The sequence below is a fragment of the Ranitomeya variabilis genome, chromosome 2, assembly GCF_051348905.1.
Source record: "Ranitomeya variabilis isolate aRanVar5 chromosome 2, aRanVar5.hap1, whole genome shotgun sequence".
NCBI lineage: Eukaryota > Metazoa > Chordata > Amphibia > Anura > Dendrobatidae > Ranitomeya > Ranitomeya variabilis.
Genome location: NC_135233.1, coordinates 24293886 through 24317742, shown reverse-complemented (window position 1 = coordinate 24317742; position 23857 = coordinate 24293886). Strand labels below are relative to the sequence as shown.

General features: G+C 42.2%; 1 protein-coding gene and 1 long non-coding RNA gene across 9 annotated transcripts in view; one reads left to right on the top strand and one right to left on the bottom strand.

Moving 5' to 3' along the window:
* LOC143804231 (calpain-13-like) overlaps positions 1–23857 on the top strand; it is a 193043-nt gene that overhangs the window by 155878 nt on the left and 13308 nt on the right. For 6 of the 8 annotated variants that reach the window (XM_077282120.1, XM_077282124.1, XM_077282119.1 and 3 more), the window contains 10 exons: positions 2350–2418; positions 6029–6097; positions 7256–7324; positions 9661–9729; positions 9940–9976; positions 12034–12096; positions 14489–14546; positions 17199–17269; positions 18306–18374; positions 19520–19598. In XM_077282120.1, coding sequence (XP_077138235.1) covers positions 2350–2418; positions 6029–6097; positions 7256–7324; positions 9661–9729; positions 9940–9976; positions 12034–12096; positions 14489–14546; positions 17199–17269; positions 18306–18374; positions 19520–19598 — 653 coding nt within the window. The remainder of the gene's footprint in view (positions 1–2349; positions 2419–6028; positions 6098–7255; positions 7325–9660; positions 9730–9939; positions 9977–12033; positions 12097–14488; positions 14547–17198; positions 17270–18305; positions 18375–19519; positions 19599–23857) is intronic. The other 2 variants (XM_077282125.1, XM_077282122.1) reach the window with 1 other exon arrangement.
* On the bottom strand, positions 12831–23853 carry LOC143804233 (uncharacterized). The gene is made up of 3 exons (XR_013221000.1): positions 23252–23853; positions 17122–17298; positions 12831–13144 (listed from the first exon to the last, which is right to left on the bottom strand). It is a non-coding gene; the product is annotated as an uncharacterized LOC143804233 (long non-coding RNA).

Below are 23857 nucleotides of genomic sequence, written 5' to 3'. Positions count from 1 at the left end.
ATCCATGATCCTCTGCACCTCGTACTCCAAACCTCCATAGACAGAAACCAGAGGGGATGGAGACAAGGTAGACAGCACTGACTGGAAAAATCTTTTAACAGGGATTTGTGGAACAAATATGGGATGTCAGGTGCCACAGGGAGTCTTAATTTAAAGGCCACCAGATTAACTACCTCCAGAATTTTCTCAGTATTTTCTCACGGTGATTCGGCATGAGAAAACAATGGCAGCATGCTGAGAGTGCATCTGATATTCGGACCACGCAAACTGATTTAAGTCTATGGGTGCTTATGAAACATCGGACTGCACTCGGATGTCATCCATGTACGCGCACAGAGACAATGGAGAAGGTGGAGAAATTAAGTTCTCCATCTTCTCCACACCTTTTCTGTGTGAAAATTGGATGACACTATGGTGACACTGGGATTAAACTCTGACAGAGTTTGCGCCGAGTCTCGTTACCATAATCGGCCTGATTCTCTTGCATGAGAAAATATACAACAGTGTGAGCGAACCCTAAGATTAATGATTTGCTTCTCTTAGGGCTCGTGCAGACGTCTGTAAAAATTGGACGAATGCTATCCATTATTTTGACACATAGCACCTATCTCCGTATTGTTTTATGGGGCCCTACACATATCCGATTGTTTTCCTCGGACCAATTCTGACCAACCAAGATTGCAGCTTGCACGAATTGCGTCCCGTTATCCAATCGCACTTGGCCATTGGAGTCTATGGGTCCATGGATAACATTGATCCAATTTTCACGGACAGGCCGAATGTAGAAGATGAAGAAACATTTTTATTCCTTCTCCTCTCAGAAAATCAGATTATATCAGATCACACTCTGATCAAACTTGTGTGACTCTAGCCTTAAGGCCCCGTCTCACTTAGCGACGCTAAAGCGATCCCGACAACGATACGACCTGTCAGGGATCGTTGCTGCGACACTATGTGGTCGCTGGTGAGATGTCAAACAGTGAGATCTTCCCAACGATCGCTGCTGCGATCTCACTGTTTGACATCTCACCAGCGACCTGTAGCGACCTGTACAACGATGTCACATGGGAGCTATTATGATGATTCAGTGTCTGAGTCGTCAACGAGGTCGTTGGTAAGGTGTCAAACACAGCGATGTGTGCTACCCAGCGGGACCTCAACGATCAAAAAACGGTCCAGGCCATTCCGACACGACCAGCGATCTCACAGCAGGGGCCTGGTCGCTGCTACGTGTCACACATAGCGAGATCGCAACTGAGGTCGCTGTTGCGTCACAAAACTTGTGACTCAGCAGCGATCTCGCTAGCGATCTCGCTTAGTGAGACGGGGGCTATACTGAGATCCATCAACCATCTTTTCCAACCAGTGGCTATAGCCAATAATGTGCTCAGATCTTCAAGACACTCTCGGAGTGAAGAAACAAGAGTAAAATAGGCCAAAAGATAAACTCATCAAATGGGTTTGTGTTGTGAATTTGGTTTCTGGGCTCCCCCGGTGGTTTCTGGTGGTACTGCACTTGTGTGCTTCATCTCCTCTGTTCACCTGTTTTCATCAGGATGTGGGAGTTTCTATTTAGCCTTGCTCCTCAGTCATTTCTATGCCGGCCAACAATGTTACCAGAAGCCTTTCTGTTGCATGTTCCTGCTCCTGGACTACTATCAGCTAAGTTGGACTTGTAGTCCTAAGATTGTTTTTGCATTTTTGTTCCAGTTCTCTGTGTTTGAATATTTCTGAGGCTGGAAGCTCTTGTGAGCTGAAATTGCCACTCTGGTGTCATGAGTTGATATTAGAGTCTTAAAGTAATTTCAGGATGGTGTTTTGAAAGGGTTTTCAGCTGACTGTGAAGTTCCCTTTTCTGTCTTCCTACTATCTAGTAAGCGGACCTCAATTTGCTAAACCTATCTTCATACTTCGTATGTCAATTTCCTCTAAAATCACCGACAATATATGTGGGGGCTACTGTCTGCCTTTTGGGGAAAATTTCTCTAGAGGTAAGCCAGGTCTGTATTTTCCTCTGCTAGGGTCAGTCAGTCCTCCGGCTGGCGCTGGGCGTCTAGGGATAAAACGTAGGCACGCTACCCGGCCACTGTTAGTTGTGCGGTAGGTTTAGCTCACAGTCAGCTCGAGTTCCCATCTTCCAAGAGCTAGTCCTTTTGTATGCTTTACTACGGTCTCTTGCCATTGAGAACCATGACAGGTTTGACTCCAATCAGACATATGACGGACTCTTCTAGCTATAAGTGGTGTCAATATATCTTGTCTCCTCTCCTTTTTAATTTCCCTTTTAGCCATAATTGTTTCCTGGCTTCCCTGGAATACATTACAATGTGTCCTTGTGTCTAATTGTAGATATTCAAACAATGAAGCAATGTTAAGTGAAAGGAGCCGAGAACCTTCCCACAGGCGCCTCTCATCACCGTAAGTACCAGATCAGTCATTAATAATACATATGGTGTACATTGGTAAACTGAGGAATTCTGCCTCCCCCCAGTCTTTACCAGTGGGGCAGCCACTTACCCTCCAGACTGGGCTGTAATCAGCTCTCACTATTCGGTTAGAACTTGTGAAGAACGCTTCTCAATGGAGAAACCGCATTTGCAGAAACATAGAGTGGGAAATTGGTCCAAAAGCCATAAAAAATCAGTGGAATATAAATATTATAATTGTTTTAACTGATAGGCGCATATGATTGTCAACTGAAAATGCTTATAGGCTGACTCTTATCACAATGAACAAGGTCTGATTGGCCCAGACTTCTCAACACAACTGGATGACAGCAGCGGAACATAGAGCCAATTCTAACGTTCCTTATTTACTGGTGTTTTCCTATGCACCCCCTCACAGCTAAACAAGGGTATACGGTTCTTATTTTCTGCTTTGTGTCCTCCTCCACCATATCTGCAGGGTGGTGTTGCAACCCTCACTCTTAAACCTTACAGGATGTGTATGAGGCCTACCTCTACCATTCTTTTACATATCTAATATATAAAGCTGAATGTGTGTATGTGTGTGTGTATGTATATATGTATGTATGTATGTCCGGGATTGGCATCTGAACCGTCGCAGCTACAGCCACAAAATTTTGCACAGTCACACGTCTGGACCCCGAGAGCATCATAGGCTATGTTGTGAGGCAAAATTTTAACCCCGCGCTTTCCAATTCACCAAACAATTTTGCCCCTATCTACATAATAGGGAAAAAAGTGAAGGGAAAAGTGTTGGAGGCAAATTAACAGCTGCCAGATGTGAACAATGGGGACTTAAAGAATGAGAGCGATGGCGCCAAAGAGTATATACTGTACAGTTGCTAAGGTGGGGCCCCGACATGGGATAATCACCACACCACCACGGGGATATGAACACACACACAAAATGCGCCACACACTACCACGTGCTCGAACACATATACCACCCTCAGCGCACATTTCACCACACATACACCAACCTCGCCACATAAAAGTCGAAACACAAAAGTCGCCGCTCAAAACTCGCCACGCGCAAAACTCTCCACATGCAAAACTCGCCACACGTGCAAAACTCTCCTCATGGAAAACTCGCCACACGCAAAACTTGCACACGCGGAATAATTGCCACATGCACAAAAGTTGCAACACATGCAAAAGTTGCCTCACAGAAAACTTGCACATACTCAAAAGGCACCACACATAAAACTCGCCACGCGCAAAACTCGCCATGCGCAAAACTTGCTGCACACAACTTGCTACACTAACCTGTCACATGCAACTCGACACACAAAAAGTTGCTACACGCATGTCGCCACACAAACTCATCTCACAAAAGTCGCTACATGCATGTCGCCACACGCAACTCAACACACACAACTTGACACACGAAACTCGCCCTAAAACACACACAAGTCTGGTATTATCCTTCAAAAATAAAAATCTGATTAATAAGCAGACAAACTACAAGAGCAACAAATGTACCATATAGGAATCCGGCAGCTGTCAGTCACATGACCTGTCTATTATGTGTATGTGTGAGCTAATATATACTGCCAGGGGGTGGGCTTACTGTTGGCTGGGGATTTATCAGGCTGCCAATTTAGCTTACAAATACTGAGGTAAAAATACTGACCAAATAACGTGTGAACGAGGTCTAATACAGGAGGAGATGACATACAGATATATACTATATACAGGAGGAGATGACACACAGGTATATACTATTTACAGGGGAGATGACACACAGGTATATACTGTATACAGGAGGAGATGACACACAGGTATATACTATATAGAGGAGGAGATGACACACAGGTATATACTATATAGAGGAGGAGATGACATACAGGTACATACTACATACAGGAGGAGATGACATACAGGTATATACTATATACAGGAGGAGATGACACACAGGTATATACTACATACAGGAGCAGATTACCTACAGGTATATAGTATATACAGGAGGAGATGACATACAGGTATATGCTATGTATAGGAGGAGATGACATACAGGTATATACTATATACAGGAGATGACACACAGATATATACTATATATAGGTGAGATGACACACAGGTATATACTATATACACGAGGAGATTACATACAGGTACATACTATATATAGGAGGAGATCACATACAGGTATATACTGTATACAGGGGAGATGACACACAGCAGGTATATACTATATACAGGGGAGATGACATACAGGTATATACTATATACAGGAGATGACATACAGGTGTATACTATATATAAGGGAGATGACAAACATGTATATACTGAGGTGAAAATGAGAGGTGTGAGGGCAAAATGAGAGGAGTGAGGGAAAATAGTGGAGTGATCGGAAAATGACAGATGTGAGGTCGAAATGACAAGTGTTAGGGGGGAATGAGAGGTGTGAGGGAGAAAATGAGAGATGTGAGGGGGAAAATGAAAGATGTGATGGGGAAAATAAGAGAAGTGAGGTGCTATAACTAACCACAGATATTTACTATGCCCAGGCAACGCCGGGCTCTTCAGCTAGTATGTGTATATATATATATATATATATATATATATATATATATATATATATATATATATATATATATATATAATCTCCCCCAGGGTTAAATATTTTTCATCCCTTGCACATAGTGCATATGCTTTACCAGTCTAGGATTCCCACTTCTTCCAAATGGTAAAAAAAAATGTTTTTTGAGGCTCTCCCCTGCGTGTCTTCCAGGGTAAGTTGTAGTCCCCTCTTTTGTTTCGCAGCCTTTGCACTTATCACATAGGCTTTATGAGTCTAGGAGTCCCACGACCTAACAATTTTTGCAGAATGTGTATGATCCCTCCTTTATGTGTAATACAGGGTGCATCGGTATCCCGCTCCCTTCTAATTTTTGGCAGTTCTTGCATTGTCCGCATAGTGAGTTCGAGTCCCTTCTTCATGAATTAAACTGGATGTGTCTGACCGTGTCACGCACAGCACATGCCCAGATAAGGTAGCAAAATGTTAAAATTGCATTCACCGATGAATGTTTTTTTTTTTCACTATTGAAAGCAATGAGAAAGTGCAAAAACTCTATGTGTGCACATAGCCTAAGGGGTGGAGATGGCGTTTTTGTTTTGTTTTTTTTTCTCTTTTTTAATATGTCTTATACAAGTCATTATACAGGAAAAAATATTTTGTAATATTTTTTTCCTGTAAAATCCATTTTATCTTCGGTTTTAGATGTTTTATTGTCAGTCCGTAAAAGTGGAGTAATGCTCTGACAACACCGTTCCTAGCAGCGACCTGGGCGTTAGGGATGCATCCAGGCATCTTCCCCCATCCTGTTCACATGCCGTTTGAGCGCTGTTTCCATCCATTTCAGCGGTTTCCCTGCCCCATCCCCAGACCTCCTGGGAGGGTCGGCCTGAAAAATTCTCCGGTTTCTTATTGACTTTCATTATACTCATTACTCTTGTCGAGCGCCCGAACGTCCGACCTGCTTGATTTGAGTGTCGAGCACTCGAGCATTTTAGTGCTTACTCATTACCAATGTGTGACTTGTGTCTTATTGTAGATATTCAAACAATGAAGCAATGTTAAGTGAAAGGAGCCGAGAACCTTCCCACAGGCGCCCCTCATCACCGTAAGTACCAGATCAGTCACTTTTAATACATATGGTATACAGGGTGGGCCATTTACAGTATATGGATACACCTAAATAAAATGGGAATGGTTGGTGATATCGACTTCCTGTTTCTGGCACATTAGTATATGGGAGGGGGGGGGACTTTTCAAGATGGGTGGCGACCATGGCGGCCATTTTGAAGTCGGCCATTTTGGATCCAACTTTATAAATGGCCCACCCTGTACATTGGTAAACTGAGGAATTCTGCCTCCCCCCAGTCTTTACCAGTGAGGCTGCATCTTACCTTCCAGACTGTGCTGTAATCAGATCTCACTATTAGGTTAGAACTTGTGAAGAACCCTTCTCAATGGAGAAACCACATTTGTAAAAATATAGAGTGGGAAACTGGACCAAAAGCCGGGGAAAGCAGGGGAAAAAAATATTGTGTCCTGACGGGCAAAACCCTGGATATTAATAGAAAACCTTGATCCATCTTTGCTGCTTTTTCTCTCTTTCCCCGGCAGTGGCTGTATCTAGTAATGTCCTCAGACCTTCAGAACACCCTCAGATTGAAAAGTGTAAAACGGGCAAAAGTACAGACTCCTCAAGTAGATTTTGACTCTGGTCACCATATGACCAGCGCCTCTGTTCTTCTGCTTTAGATTCTGATTGTAACAGTCTTATTTCTTGTTTTCTTACGCTCAACCGTGTTTGCATCTGGCCAGCGTGGGTCTGCTCAGTCTTTTCACTACAACCCTTTTGTCTAGTCTATAAATGTCTTCTTTTCCATTGTGTAGCGTCTTCTCAGATTTAGAGAAATATTCAGTTTGGTTATTTTTTGTTGTGACCGTTGACCCAATTTTTGTGTGTCATCAACAGATTAGTATTTTCTAATCTCACACTTAATGGGATTGTCTACAACACTATTATATTGTAGAAATGGTTCCCATAAAAAAACGCTAAAGATTCACCTACCGGATCCCATTGCTCCTCCGCACCACTACTTGTGTCCCCCGCCAATCTCCACACTTCCTCCTCCGGCCCATGTGATGGCTGCAGCCATGAAGTTCTATCTGAGCTGGAAAAAAAACAGTTTACGAGCTCTCTCTAAAAATATGACTAATTAAGAAGGCGACCCTGGCATATAGTATAATGTGTCCTTGTGTCTAATTGTAGATGTTCAGACAATGAAGCAATGTTAAATGAAAGGAGCCGAGAACTTTCCCACAGGCGCCCCTCATCACCGTAAGTACGAGATCAGTCACTACTTAATACAGTCATGGACTAAAGTGTTGGTTTTCTTGAAATTGTTTCAGAAGATGCAATATTTCTCCCAAAAAAATGCAGTTACACAAGTTTTGTTATTTCCTTTGTATTGTAACAATACAAAAAAACTGAGAAAAAAAGGCAAATTGCACATAATTTCACACACAACCCCAAAAGTGGCCCGGATAAAATTGTTGACACTTTTATCCAAAATTATGAGTAAACAACTTTGTTTCAAGCATGTGATGCTCATTCAAATTCACCTATGGCAAGTAACAGGTGTGGGAAATATAAAAATCACACATGAAACCAGATAAAAAGGGGAGAATTTGACTCAGTCATTGCATTGTGTGTCTGTGTGTGCCACATTAAGCATGGAGAACAGAAGGAGGAGAAGAGGACTGTCTGAGGACTTGAGAACCTACATTTTTGAGCAATATCCACAATATGAAGGTTACAAGTCCAGCGATCTTGAAGTTCCTTTGTCAATGGTGCGCAACATAATCAAAAAGTTTACAACCCATGGCACAGTAGCTAGTCTACCTGGGCGTGGACAGCAGAGAAAACTTGATGAAAGGTTGTAATGCAGGATTGTCTAGATGGGGGATAAGCAGCCTCAATCAAAGACCAAAGAAATTCATGAAGGTTCAAGGTACATTAGTATCAGTGCAAACTATCTGTCCCACTGTTGACACAGAGACATAAAAAGCTAGACGGCAGTTTGCCAAAATGTACATAAGTGCTCCAAAATCCTTCTGGGAAAGCGTCCTATGGACAAATGAGACCAAGATGGAGCTTTTTGGCAAAAGCACATCATTCTACTGTTTACCAAACGCGGAGTGAGGCCTACAAAGAGAAGAACACACTACCTACAGTCAAATGTGGTGGAGGTTCAAGGATGTTTCGGGGTTGTTTTGCTGCCTTTGGCACTAAGTGCCTTGACTGTGTGCAAGACATCAAGAAGTCTGAAAATTACCAAAGGATTTTGGGTCGCAATGTAGTGACCAGTGTCAGAAATCTGGGTTTGAGTCCTAAGTCATGGGTCTTCCAGCAGGATAACAACTCCAAACATACTTCAATAAGCCTCCAGAAATGGATGGAAACAAAGCGCTGGAGCGTTCTGAAGTGGTCAGCAATGAGTCAGGACCTAATCCCATTGATCACCTGTGGAGAGTTCTTGAAATTCCTGTTGGGAGAAGGCGCCTTCACATATGAGAGACCTAGAGCAGTTTGTAAAAGAAGAGGGGTCTAAAATTCCAGTTGAGAAGTGTAAGAAGCTTGCAGATGGCTATAGGAAGCGATTGATTGCAGTTATTTATTCCAAAGGGCGCAACCAAATATTAAGTTGAAGGTAACAACAATTTTGTCTGGACTATTTTTGGTGTTTTTTGTGAATTTATGTCTAATTTGCTTTTTTTTTTTCTCTGTTTTTTTTTTTGTTTAAATACACACAAAGAAATGAACGTGTGTATAATACAGCATGTGCAATTGTAATAATTTTCTGGGAGAAATACTTCATTTTCAAGGTGCCACCACTTTTGGCCATGGCTGTATAGTAGTATTTCTGTGCTATAATTGTAGATATTAAGACAATGAAACATCGGTATATCGAAAGAGCTGAAACCTTTGATCCAGCAGCCCCGCATCACAGTAAGTATCAGATAAGTCCCTACACAAGACCCTACATAATAAATCTGACATACACCAATAATCTGAGGAATTCTGCCTCTCCCACACCCCACATTATGTCAGTGGATCTGCCACTTACCTTCCAGGGGTGATTCTGCTGAAATTAAAGCTCTAATTGCACTGATTATGTAAAGTATTAATACAAATGCTTTACATAATTAGCGGCCGGACGCTGTTGTCTCTACATGGATATTGAAAACATAAAATATAATAATAACATTTAACCATTTCAAAATTGGCAATTTTTTCCCCGTTCATGACCCGGCACACGTTTATTCTTTAGACATGTGATTTTAAGAACTAACAACTAACATTCATTTTTCCTGATTTTGATATTCAAATAATTTTTGCCTCTTTTTTTCATCATCTACGGGGCCTATGTTTGATGTCATTTTTGTATTTTTATTTATTTATCAAAAAAAAATCTACTTAATTTGCATTCCCTTTTGAATAGCAATTATTTCTATGTATCAGATATGATTGTTGTTGTATTTTTTCCTTGTTTGTTTTATAGGGATGGAGCTAGAAATAGCGATTTTAGTGCTTTGCTTATTTACTTCTCAGATATGTCACACGTTGTTCCCCTCATAAGGTTATAACATAGCAGTCCTGTATTATCATTGTAGATATTCAGATAACGAAATATGGTCAAGTGAAAGGAGCCGAGAACGTCGCTCCAGCAGCATCCAATCCCAGTAAGTATCAGATACGTCCCTACTTATTAACGAGTAAACTATAGAATTTTCCCCTCGTTCTACATTTGTATCACTGGAGCTGCCTCCAACCTTCCAAATCTTCGCTCAGATTTCGCCAGTTTACATGGATTATGTAAAATATTAAAGGATAGCAATGTAAAGTAATAAAGTAATGTCCGATTGTAACTTCTTCTGTTTGTTTTGATTTAGTGACTCAGGTCTCAGCGTAAACACTCAGAATCCTAAGGTAAAGAGCAAATTGGCTGCGTAATTGCTTTTTTCCAATGCTCAACTTTTGCCAGCTCAGATTTTCCTTGGAGGAATTTGGCTTTCTTGTATGAAATATCTTTGATTTATGGCCTTGTAATGTTGTGTTGCCGCTGGGTCTATAGAAAGCAATGTATCATTTACTGTGAGGTGACAAGGTGAGGAGTCCTTACAGCACAGCCGATGCACCTATAGCGCTGCCGCCTTATCAAGTCTCAGAGAAGAAATCTGCATCCAATGTCCGGTCCCTTCATTATTAATTCTTTAAGGAAGTTCTTTCTAGTTATACAAGTAGTTTTCATTCAAGAAATCACGTCCCAACGCAACATGAGACATGGAGTGCACCAAAAACTGTACTATTATACTGAATCCATGTATACAGTATACCAGGAAGGGGCTCAGGGTGGGGGACATTATACCAGGAAGGGGCTCAGGGTGGGGGACATTGTTATAGTTTGGGGGACATTATACCAGGAAAGGTCCCATTACGGGGGGACAATAAACCAGAATGGGGGACATTGTTATAGGATGGGGAAGATTATACCAGGAAGGGTCCCATTATGGAGGAAATTAAACCAGGATGGGGGACATTGTTAAAGGAAGTGGCCAGGATGGGGGATATTATTACAGTAAGCGGCCCAGAACAAGGGGACATTATTGCAGTAAGGGGCCCAGGATGGGGGACATTATACCAGGAAGGGGCTCAGGATGGGGGACATTATACCAGGAAGGGGCTCAGGATGGGGGACATTATACCAGGAAGGGGCTCAGGATGGGGGACATTATACCAGGAAAGGGCTCAGGATGGGGACATTATACCAGGAAGGGGCTCAGGATAGGGGACATTGTTATAGTATGAGGGACATTATACCAGGAAGGCTCCCATTATGGGGGACAATAAACCAGGATGGGGGACATTGTTATAGGATGGGGAAGATTATACCAAGAAGGGTCCCATTATGGGGGAAATTAAACCAGGATGGGGGACATTGTTAAAGGAAGTGGCCAGGATGGGGGATATTATTACAGTAAGGGGCCCAGAACAAGGAGACATTATTGCAGTAAGGGGCCCAGGATGGGGGACATTATACCAGGAAGGGGGCCTAGGATGAGGAACATTATTACAGGATGGGGGACATTATTACAAGAAGGGGCCAGCAGCACGGCAGAAATTATTACAGGAAGGAGCCTGGATGAATACATGATTACCTGGAGGGTAAAAACATATATCTACAAGGGCTCATACATTTGACCATCCTGTATGTGGGGGCCAAAGTACAAATTTTGCGCCGGGGCCCAAGGTAGTTGCGTTACTATATATACAGTATTTATTTCTCTCTCATAGCTATCTGTCTATACATCTGTCTTTCTACCTCTCACATTCTTGTTTTCTCTCAGATACATTAGTAGTGTGTTAACATGATGGAGTTTCCGGTAATTAGATGAGGTCGCTCTGCCATCTATACTAATCGTATGGTATTAATATTAAAACATTAAGTACATTTTCTGCAATTATTCATTAATGGTGACTGAAAATCGATATATTGACTGTCTTAAGGTCACATGTATACACGTGGCAGAAATCCACTCCTATTTATTAATATATTCACAGAGATTAAAAAAATCATTAAACCTACAGGCATAAATGTTTATTGTGTTCACACCCTGACAATATAAACTACAGGATAAGATTAGCACGTGGGATAATATAAGAACAGAAATGGAGAAATCATTCATCACCAAACAGCAGCTCCAACCAACATCAACGTTCTTCTCTAGAACTGTTCCTCAGGGGAGGGGCATCCTTGAACCACACCCCTTTGCATTCTGTTTATCCAATAGCTTATCTTCTCATGTGGATTTTAAAGTAGGGGAGCCTGCGCTGCCAATCTCTGTTTTATGTGTGAGTGCAGGCATTTATCAGACCTTTCCTACAATAATAAGCTTAGAAAAAAATGACGGACCCTTTTTTACTTCTTCTTGGTAACTATGAGTAAAATATTTTCTCCTAATGCTTGTCTTTCTACCCACGTACAGGTAGTTTTTAATAAATACCAGGATGACAACTACGAGAATATTTTTGCCCGTTATGCAAATCAGGTGATTATATTATTAATGGGTACATATTCTTCATAGTTAGGATGGACACATAAGTAGTGGCTTCTGTTCAGCTGATTTGTGGCCAAAAACTTACATTTTCTACAAATTCATTAAGTTTTATGCAGTTGTTTTAAAAATGTCTGGCAGTCAACAATCCTTTGAAAATGGAGTCAATTTTTAATATAACCAGGGGTCCGTTTTGTTTTTTCTTAGACGGCAACCGTCAGAGGCCAATACTTCTGTCTCTACTCCTACTGCCTGGTGCCTTTTAATATTGGTTGTGCCCAATAATTCACTTTTCACCATTGGGAATAGATTGGGCAGATTGTATTCAGAAATTTACCGTTTTTTTCCACCTTAGGGTATGTGTCCACGTTCAGGATTGCATCAGGATTTGGTCAGGACTTTACGCAGGTAAAATCTGCACCAAATCTGCACCTGAGGTCACTGGCAGGTCACCTGCGTTGTTCTTGCGCTGTTTCAGCATTGTAAGGACATGCTGCGTTCTGAAAAGACGCGCCGCATGTCTGTTTCCGCGGGTCTGCCGCATGCGTCTTTTAATGCATAGTGGAGATGGGATTTCATGAAATCCCCTCCACTAAGCTGTAACATCTGGACGCTGCGTGTTTGACGCTGTGGCTCTACGCAGTGTCAAACACGCAGCGTTTCCTGAACGTGGACACATGCCCTTATTGTCTGGGTTGGGTCGGGTCAGGTCAGGCAGGTGCATGGATTGATTGACTCATGTATAGTCCTTAGAGAGATAACACAAGACATTTGCAACCAATCTTAGCAATCCTCTAATAATAATAATAATAATAATAATCCTCTGTAAGCTCAGGAACCTGGAAACCAACTGATGTATTGTATCAGTGCAGGTAAAATGTAACAAATTATCAAGACAGCAGAGAGATTTGTGGCTGACCTATTTATCTTACAGAGTCTTGTCTACAATTGTAACTAGTTCTACACCTCAGCTGGTCTGGATGAGTTTTCTTCTTTTGGATGTAGACAAGAATGTTACCTGTCACTGACAGCAAGCAGAATTCTACAAAATGAAGTGAAAAAAAGATATTAGAAAGTTCCAAACATTTCTGTATTCAGTTAATAAAACTTTATTTACATAAAAATGTAACAGAACTTTAAAGGATTAAACCCCCCAAAAAAGATATTTGCCTATAAATATACCGTGTATATATATGTATATAATGCAAGCCAACAGGTCAGAACCAGACGGGAGCACGTTACGGCCGGCGTCACACTGGCGTTTTAAACGGCCGAGTGCAATGCGATAAAAAATCGCATTGCACTCGGACCAATGTTCAGCTATGGGGCAGCTCCCACCAGCCGACTTTTTGTCGGCCGTTTTCCTCGGTCCGAGACAATCGCAGCATGCTGCGATTGTCTCGGACCGAGGAATACTCTGGGCTCACTCGCACCCATATAAGCCTATGGGTGCGAGCGAGACAACGCACATCACTTGGATATCATCCGAGTGCTGTGCGTTATAAGCGGACCCCAGCAATGGAGGAGATGGAGAAATTCATTTCTCCGCCTCCTCCACAGCTGTGCTCCGATCCTCCCTGTGCGAGAGAATCGGAGCACAGATGCATGACACTCGGCTCCTGCTCTGCTGCGAGCAGGAGCCGAGTGTCATTAGCATATTGCATCTGATGATCTCGCATCGGATGCAATACGCCAGTGTGACGCCGGCCTACCAGGGGGAGAAGCGAAAGGGGTAGTCAGAGACAAGCAAGGCAAGGTCAGAAAACCAAAGCAAGCTAAACGATACCAAAACGGAGGACAGAAGCTCAGATCAGGGAACAAGCCGGGTCATACACACAAGCGGACACGCATGCAGAGAAACACGATTACCAACAGAGTAACCTAGGTCAGCTGCTCTGGCCGAGGGTCGGGAAACTATCACCGACACCAAACCTCAGTCACATGGCAACTATATAGCCGCCCTCACCCCAGAGAGAGGTAGATACAATTAACCCCTGTCTGACGAAAGACAAAACTCCGACCTGGATCATGACAGTTTTTGCTCAAATTCTCCCCATGACAACACTTCCTGTCTCTATGCTATCTGGTAAGACATTTTGACTCGGATAAGTACTGATCCCATTTTTATTGCTGGATACTGATTGGTTGCTGTTAGCCCTCCTCACTGAACTTTCAGAGAACAAAGACAGGAAGAGTTGTCATGGGGACTTACCCGATAACTGAATGCAGACATAATACTATATTTGGACTATAATTTATTTATTATTATATATATTAATATATATTATTTATTATGATGATACTGCCGCCATAATCGTAGATAATCAATGACACAGTCGTATAAATTAAATGTTCTGAAAATATAAATTTCTTGAATTTTGCCTAGAAATCAGAGATGTACGCGGAGCACCTCCAGAGTCTGCTGAATGATGAGGTTATCACAGGTAGGTCATAACTGTATCCTCTGACAGTAGCATTTACAGTGGGCCAGCAGGGGGACGCAGCATTCTTTGTGCCCATTGGTGCCCCCGTGATGTGATCATGTGGTACTTATAGGCTGCCATCACGTCCTGGAGTCTGTCATGAGGGTGCTCCTGTGAACACTAGCTTCAGGTGTTCATGGGCGACCATGATTTTTTCTACCTACTGCGATATTGCACTGTATATAATACAGGTGATCTGATGGGCACAAATAATAAGCTCTCACCCAGCCCCCGTTGACCAAAATTTGAAAACTTTTAGGATCTCGGAAAATGGTGACTCTTTTATTTATTTATTTTTTTCTTTTTAGAAATGTCCAAATTTTGTTTTCACCACTTAAATTAAAAAAAAAAGATGCATGTTTGTTTTCTCTGTACTCGTACTGACCTGGGGAATCATATTGCTGGGTAATTTTTTACCATATATAGTGAACACGGTAAATACAAAACCCAAAAAACAATTATAGAATTATGATGTTTTTTCACATTTTCGCCGCATTTAGATTGTTTTACCCACGTTCCAGTATACAGTATAACATGATGAAATGAATGGTGTCATTCAGAAGTACAACTCGTCCTGCTCCTGGCTATATATCGATGGAAAAAATAAAAAAAAGTTCTGGTTCTAGGAAGAAAAAAAAGTGAAAATGCAAAAACAGAAAAGAGCCAGGAAGGGATTAAGTGACCTAACATAAGTGTTTGAAGAAAAAAGTTTCATAATAGTCAATTCAGTTCCATTGTTGCAAGTCACAATCAAACTCACTGAAGTGCAAACTCCTTAAGGCTGCGTGTCCACGATCAGGATGGCCGGCGGCATCACCGGAGCGGCGAAGCCGCTCGGCGCTAAGCCCCGCCCCCTTTCTGGGACGCGATGGTGCCGGATGTGTACAGTACACATCCGGGATCATCGCACCCCTCGCCATAGGGCACTGTGATATTACCTGCGGCGACGCAGCGTCCCCGCAGGTAGCACGGACATGCTGCGATCTGAAAAGACGCGCAGCATGTCTGGAGTCGCAGGCCCGCCGCGTGCGGGTTTCCACGCATAGTGGACACGGGATTTCAAAAAATCCCCTCCACTATGCTGGAACATCTGGACGCTGCGTATTTGACGCTGCAGCGTCAAACACGCAGCGTTTACTTACCGTGGACACTCACCCTTAGAAGCCAAATAAGTTGTGTGTGGCCCCTACACAGCAGACAGACTCTCCGAATCAGAAGTCATGCCGGATACTTGATTTTTAATACTACTGCATATAAACTCCACAAGGGGTTGGGTAACATTGGTCCAAGTCACACAATTTTTATGCCGCGTGCTCTCCTATCTTTATCTGACCGAGTTATCTTGCAATGCTTCTTTCCTGAGTCTGCATTATATTTCAGAGCTGCAATCACAATTCTATAAGAAAGATATATATCTTTGTGCTGTGTTAGCCAGTAGATAGAAAAATATTTAGAATTGAGAGTCCTCAGTGGTTGATACTTTTTAATGGCTAAAGGTACCTTCACACTAAGCAACGCTGCAGCGATACAGACAACGATGCCGAAGTCCCCGGGTAACCAGGGTAAACATCGGGTTGCTAAGCGCAGGGCCGCGCTTAGTAACCCGATGTTTACCCTGGTTACCAGTGTAAAATGTAAAATAACAAACAGTACATACTCACATTCGCGTCCCCCGGCGTCCGCTTCCCTGCACTGACTGAGCGCCGGCCCTAACAGCAGAGCGGTGACGTCACCGCTGTGCTGTGCTTTTACTTTACGGCCGGCGCTCAGTCAGTGCAGGAAGCGGACGGCGAGGGACGTGTGACAGACATCAGAGGGTGAGTATGTACTGTTTGTTTTTTTTACTTTTACGATGGTAACCAGGGTAAACATCGGGTTACTAAGCGCAGCCCTGCGCTTAGTAACCCGATATTTACCCTGGTTACCATTGTAAAACATCGCTGGCATCGTTGCTTTTGCTGTCAAACACAACGATACACGTCGATCTGACGACCAAATAAAGTTCTGAACTTTCCTAAACGACCAGCGACATCACAGCAGGATCCTGAATGCTGCTGCCTGTCAAACTCAACGATATCACTAGCCAGGACGCTGAAACGTCACGGATCGCTAGCGATATCGTTTAGTGTGAATGTACCTTAACTGAAAAGATGGTAACAAATTGCAAGATCTGGAGACTACACAGGTCTATGCCTGATGAAGAGACCTGAGTAGTCTCGAAAGCTTGCAATTTGTTACCATCTTTTCAGTTAGCCATTAAAAGGTATCAACCACTGAGGACTCTCAATTCTAAATATTTTTCAATTCTATAAGATTCAGAGCTGAAATCTCCCAGCACCCTCTGCTTGTTCAGTGTCTTTACATTGCTACCCATGTTAATCATGACCTTCACAAAGTTCAGTATTTTTTGATCCCACAAATTAAACTATAAAAAAAAGGGTGGAGACCGTGCTAATTTTAATTATAATTGGCTTCCCATGTCAATTTTGGACAGTAGTTGATGATTATGATGGCGAATTTTGACACTTGCACTTACAATCCTTTCTCCAATTATGTATGACTTTTCCTTGATTTGTACAGCCTGCACTAATTCTTCTTCCTTTTCATTTTCAGATCAATCCTTTGTAGCGGACAAAGAACAATTCAGCCTGGACTCCTGCCGAGGGATGCTATTGCTAATGGATGTATCTTTTACTGTAGCCCAGAGTTGATTCTAGAGAAAAAAAGTAACAATGGACTCCTGAAACACTCATGTACACACACATGCACATATACAGACACAAAAAACACAGGCCATGTAGTATATAACAACCCACGCAGTATATAACACTGCCCACGTAGTATGTAGCAGCCAAGCAGTATATAACACAGCCCACGTAATATATAGCACAGGCCACGTAGTATATAACAGCCACGTAGTATGTAACACAGGCCACGCAGTATATAACACTGCCCACATAGTATATAGCAGCCAGGCAGTATATAACACAGCCCACGTAATATATAGCACAGCCCACGTAGTATATAACACAGCCCACGCAGTATATAACACAGCCCACGTAGTATATAGCAGTGTGGACACCATATCCCTGTTAAAAAAAAAATTAAATTAAAAAATAGTTATATACTCACCCTCCGTTGTCCACCGAAGCTGTCCCGACGCGCGCGATGGGGCCACCAGCTTCCGTTCCCAGTGATGTGAAATTACCCAGATGACTTAGCGGTCGCTAGTCCACTAAGTCATCTGGGTAATTTCGCAATGCATCTCTGGGAACGGAAGCTGATGGCAGCATCGTGCGCATCGGTGGACGGCGGAAGGTAAGAATAGCACAATTTTTTTTTTTTTATTATTATTTTTAACATTATATCTTTTTACTATTGATGCTGCATAGGCAGCATCAATAGTAAAAAGTTGGTCCGGGATGGGGCAACACACTGGCACTGACTGGAGGGGAGTAGGGAGGGGCCAATTTCCATTACAGACAGACAGAAAGACAGACAAACAGACGGAAGTACCCCTTAGACGATTATATAGATAGATGTTCACTCTCTTAGTAAAACTAAAACAAACACAAATATGAAAACTCCCATGATCAGTTCAACATGTTTTCATGTCATGGATATTAAGTAACACACTGTTAACAAATGTGAGAACAGCACAATCTATAAGCAACGTGCAGAAACGAGGAAGAACAACTGTGGAACTTAACTAAACTTCAGTTGCATGGAAATGGAAGACTCAGTCTTGACGAATTTGCCCGCCTTTGGAAACGGCTGAATAAGTTTAAGGTAAAATAAGCATTTACTGCATAACAAATGCGGTTTTATAGCACTTCTATTCTTGTATGTAATATAGTAGTTATATTCTTGTACATAGGGAGCAGTATTATTGTAGTTATATTCTTGTACATAGGGGCAGTATTATAGTAGTTATATTGTTGTATATAGGAGCAGTATTAGAGTACTTATATTGTAGTATATAGGAGCAGTATTATAGTAGTTATATTCTTGTACATAGGGGCAGTATTATAGTAGTTATATTCTTGTACATGGGGGCAGTATTATAGTAGGTATATTCTTGTATGTAGGAGCAGTATTATAGTAGTTATATTCTTGTACCTATGGAGCAGTATTATAGTAGTTATATTCTTGTACATAGGGGCAGTATTATAGTAGTTATATTCTTGTACATAGGGGCAGTATTATAGTAGTTATATTCTTGCACATAGGGGCAGTATTATAGTAGTTATATTCTTGTACATAGGGGCAGTATTATAGTAGTTATATTCTTGTACCTATGGAGCAGTATTATAGTAGTTATATTCTTGTACACAGGGGCAGTATTATAGTAGGTATATTCTTGTACATAGGGGCAGTATTATAGTAGTTATACTCTTGTACATAGGGGCAGTATTATAGTAGTTATATTCTTGTACATAGGGGCAGTATTATAGTAGTTATATTCTTGTACATAGGGGGCAGTATTATAGTAGTTATATTCTTGTACATAGGAGCAGTATTATAGTAGTTATATTCTTGTACATAGGGGCAGTATTATAGTAGTTATATTCTTGCACATAGGGGCAGTATTATAGTAGTTATATTCTTGTACATAGGGGCAGTATTATAGTAGTTATATTCTTGTACATAGGGGGCAGTATTATAGTAGTTATATTCTTGTACATAGGGGCAGCATTATAGTAGTTATATTCTTGTACATAGGGGCAGTATTATAGTAGTTATATTCTTGTACATAGGAGGCAGTATTATAGTAGTTATATTCTTGTACATAGGGGCAGTATTATAGTAGTTATATTCTTGAATGTAATTATAGCAGTGAACGTTATTACGGTATATTTTTATTTTGTTTTCTTTTTCTTAAATTCATAAAACTCATATTTTATCTTTAATAATAAATTTTGGGTTTTTTTCAGAATCTTTTCAAAACAATTGACCTGAACCAAACTGGATTCATTGATCGGCCTGGCTTGGTAAAAGCCATACAAGATACTGGTACATCATTTGTGTTATATTTTTGTTGTTTCTTGAGTTATTAAATTATATACCGTGCTCATTAAACATTAGATTCTTAAAACATCACAGTACAAAACGTTACTCCCACCAGGGTGAATGACATTAGCGCGGTGCAACCTTCCTATCTCTCTCCAGTCTATAAATCATACAAGTCCCAGATCTTTAGGCTGGAAAATAAGGATGGATACTTTCTTCCAGGGAACAGACAAGGCGATTTCTTAGACTTCTAGAAGAACAGCTTCTTGTAATGTTGATGGATCGGCCGCGGCAGAGTTTGAGTTTAATGATATTGAGTTTTCAGGGTTCATTGAGGGGCGATCGCTGTGTGAGGACATTAATCGTCATTCATGGGGGGACGACCGCTCAGTGCATTGCAGATCCTGACTCATGAGGTTGTGGAGACTGTTACGGGATTTGTTACAGTCAGTAAGACGGGTTTGGTTTATGGATATTGCAGGGTGAATTACATTGATAATTTATAAGCTTCGTTTAGTGCTTATTTAGTGAGATCTCTGATGTCACTGTATATTCCTTTTGTATGTCCCATAAATCCAATCCTTCATCTTGTAGGGGGTTCAGTATCCTCTAGGGCAGTGATTTTCAACCTTTTTTGAGCCGCGGCACACTTTTTATACTTAAAAAATCCCGGGGCACACCACCAACCAAAATGGCACAAAATGACACTAAAACAGTACATATTCTACATATAGTTAATAATATAGATTCTAAATGTATTTATACTCACTCAGTGTGAAACCTGGGCCTGTTTCGATAAACACAAAAGGGATATCCTGGCAGGAATGGTGGAAAGACACACACGAAGCTCTTCCTCAACAGTTCTCAGTCTCTCCCTGTTTTTAGTTTTTATCTCAGTCAAGCTTGAGAAGCCCAGCTCACATAGATATGTGGTCGAAAATGGGAGCAATGTCAAAATAGCTTTGTTGGCCAGAATGGGGAACTCCTTGGCAACAGATAACCAAAAACTCTCCAAAGGAAGATCAGCAAACTCTAGCTTTAAACCGCGATCTTGCTTCAGTTCAATGAGTTCCTCTCGCTCCTTTAAAGTCATGTCCTTTCCAGCAACGGATAATGAGCTGTATGGGTCCCTAACCCAGTCAAGGCATTCTGTGAAGGTTGAAGAGAAATAAAACGATAATTCTCCTCAAGAGTTTTCAAATGTCTGCCAATCACCTCGCACATTGCAGCAGTGTTGTCATCATGCAGTTTCTCGGTGAGCGGGAACATCTGAAGGTTGCCACCCTGCACATGTTGCTGCCAGAATCCGTTCATTTTATCAGTGCTTGTAAGCAGGTTTTCATTTCGGCCTTGCATCCGTGTGTTTAGTTCATTCAGATATTGAAATATATCAGCCAGGTATGCCAGCTTTGCACACCACTCATCACTTGCAAGCAGCTTTGAATAATCGGACCTCTCGTTTGTCAGAAATATTTTAAGTTCCTCTCGCAACTCATACACACAGGCCAGCACTTTGCCGCGTGACAGCCACCTGACCTCCGTGTGGAGCAATAAGATTTTATGTTCCGCTCCCATTTCTGTGCACAAAGACGCAAATAAGCGACATCTCAAAGGTCGCGTCTTCACAAAGTTCACTATGCGCACAACATCATCCAACACGGGAGCTAGATCTGCTGGAAAGGTCTTTGCAACGAGGGCCTCACGGTGCAAGAAACAGTGGGTAACAAGAACATCTGGGTTTCTTTCTTTAACCCTACTTACAAAGCCTTTGATGCGCCCGACCATGGCTGCGGCTCCATCAGTGCAGACACCTGTGCAGTTTTCCCATGTAAGCCCACTTTTATCAAGATATTCCGATGTGACCTGGAATATTACCTCTCCTGTTGATTTTTCTGGCAGTGCCTTGCAAAATAGGAAGTTTTCTCTAATGGCTTCTCCATCCACAAAACGCACATTGGCCAACAGCTGACAATGTCCACTGATATCCGTCGACTCATCAAGTTGCAAGGCAAATTTCTTACTGATCCGCACCTTTTCCAAAACAACTGTTTCAATGTCCGCAGACATGTCATCAATCCGTCTGGCAATTGTGTTATCAGAGAGAGGCACTTTAGCTATCTCTTTGGCTGCGTCAGGGCCAAGCATCTCATTTACAATAGCTTTACAAGCTGGCAGTATTAATGTTTCTGCCACAGTGTGGGACTTTTTTGATTTAGCTATGAGTTCAGCAATAATGTAGCTAGCTTTGAGGGCTCTCTCATTTACCTTTGTGCTTTTTCTCAAAAAAGTTGCCCCTTTCTCATTGTTTGTACGTAAGCGTACAAAATACTCCATCGGCTTGTTTTGAACGGAAGGGTGTTTCGTTTGCAGATGGCGTTTAAGCTTGCTTGGCACCATGGCGCTATTGGATAGCTTCTCACCACACACCAAGCACAGTGGTGTTGGTGCTGTCGCATCCCCAGTGAAAGTAAATCCAAATGAAAGATAGCTTTCACTGTATTGCCTTGAGCTCACCGTCTTGTCTTTTTTCTTTTGTCGACCTCTCATACTAGGGCCTTCATCTGGGTTAGAATTATGTCCAGGGTCCTGTTCGGCATTTGCCTTTTCCATTCTCAAATACTTCTCCATCACTGCTGAGATAGTGTGCACAGCCACACACTAAAATAGAAGAGTATTACATTATCTGCCACACTTAAAGGACCTCTGCCAGGTACTAAAAGTACCAGCTCATATGCTGAGTATTCTGCCAACAGTTCATATTCTCAGGCAAAAGCTCATATAGTCAGCAACAGCTGATTAACTGTTAATGAGCTGTTGCTGACTTAATGATCATACACAGCATTATTGGCGGGCATTACCTTGGCGGCGGGCGAATGCGAGAGTCTCTCCACTCTCAGGATGACGCGCCGGCCTCAGTGACGTCATTAAGTCGCGCGAGCGTTCAAAGCTCGCGCATGTGTTATTCCGTGACTGCGCATCGCTGCGCATTGCCGGGGAACAAAACAAAGGGGGCACCATAGTTTGGGGAACTTTCCCCGCGGCACACCCGACCATGTGTCGCGGCACACTAGTGTGCCGCGGAACACTGTTTGAAAATCACTGCTCTAGGGTAGGGCATGGGCTGAACTTATGGTCCATACATTCAGGTGAGAATACAGTTACAAGGTTTCTCCCGTTTGACACATTTATGATATTTCCACAGAGCATATGTGATAGATTCAGGTTCCCCCATTGGGACCCACATCAGTCTGGAGAACAGCGCCCCCTATTGCCTCCTGCTGGGAAAGTGAGGCGGCCGGGCATGTGCAACTCTTATCACTCATTTGTAGAACAGTTCTGCAAGTTTTTTGCAATTTTTGGAACTTTGCTACACGTGGTTGGATAAGAGCCCCCCGTTCTTGTAATAGATGACAACAATGAAAAACTATTTTGATTCCATTCCACAACTATTATTTTAGGGAAAAAAATTCTCGTAGGCTCCAGTACTTCCATCATGTCATGGGCTGCTCTAAAGTGTGAAGAGTCTGCAGAATCCCATCATATCTCAGTTTCCTGGGCCCCTGTGAGTGTGACATGGCGTGAGGGTCATTATGGGGTTGAGATCCAGGACTTATATCTTACTTTGCCCCAATTCAAAGTCTGTAAAGGGCTCCCACCTGCCATTCACTTAGCTGATAATTTCTTGTATGGTAGAGAGGAATTCGGACCATCTCGGACCCACGTGTGCAGGCGCCAGTACCATGTCTGTTCCTCCTTTATCTCCCCATCTAAGGTTTTTTGTAGTCCCCAGAATTGACTTGTACGAGGACCATATGGGCGACAATTACATAACCTGTGCACCGATCCCTCTCTGATTGCTGGCATTCTTCTACCTGCTGATGAACATTCTATATTCACAGGACAATCGTTAGTATGATCGTTCTGTGCACAGGGAATATCATGTTATTGGCAGCGCGTGTCCTGTTTACATGGAGCGGTGTGATGTGCTGCCAATAATGAGGATTTTTCAGTCGTTCTACAAACGCTCATTTCCCAGTTAGTGACTCCGGTAAATAAGCCATAGCTGTCCCTGTGTAATGGGTCTCCATAGTTATTACTCCTGAGCGGTTCTGCTGCTTTCTAATCTTCATGTCAGTGAATGGGGAAATTATTATTTGCTTTATTTTGTGAGTCGACCTCTGTTATCATAGATGCAGAAATCGTTCCTTGAGCTGTACTCCCATTGTTCCTCCTGTCACAATTCCCCATGTCTGTGTGTTTTC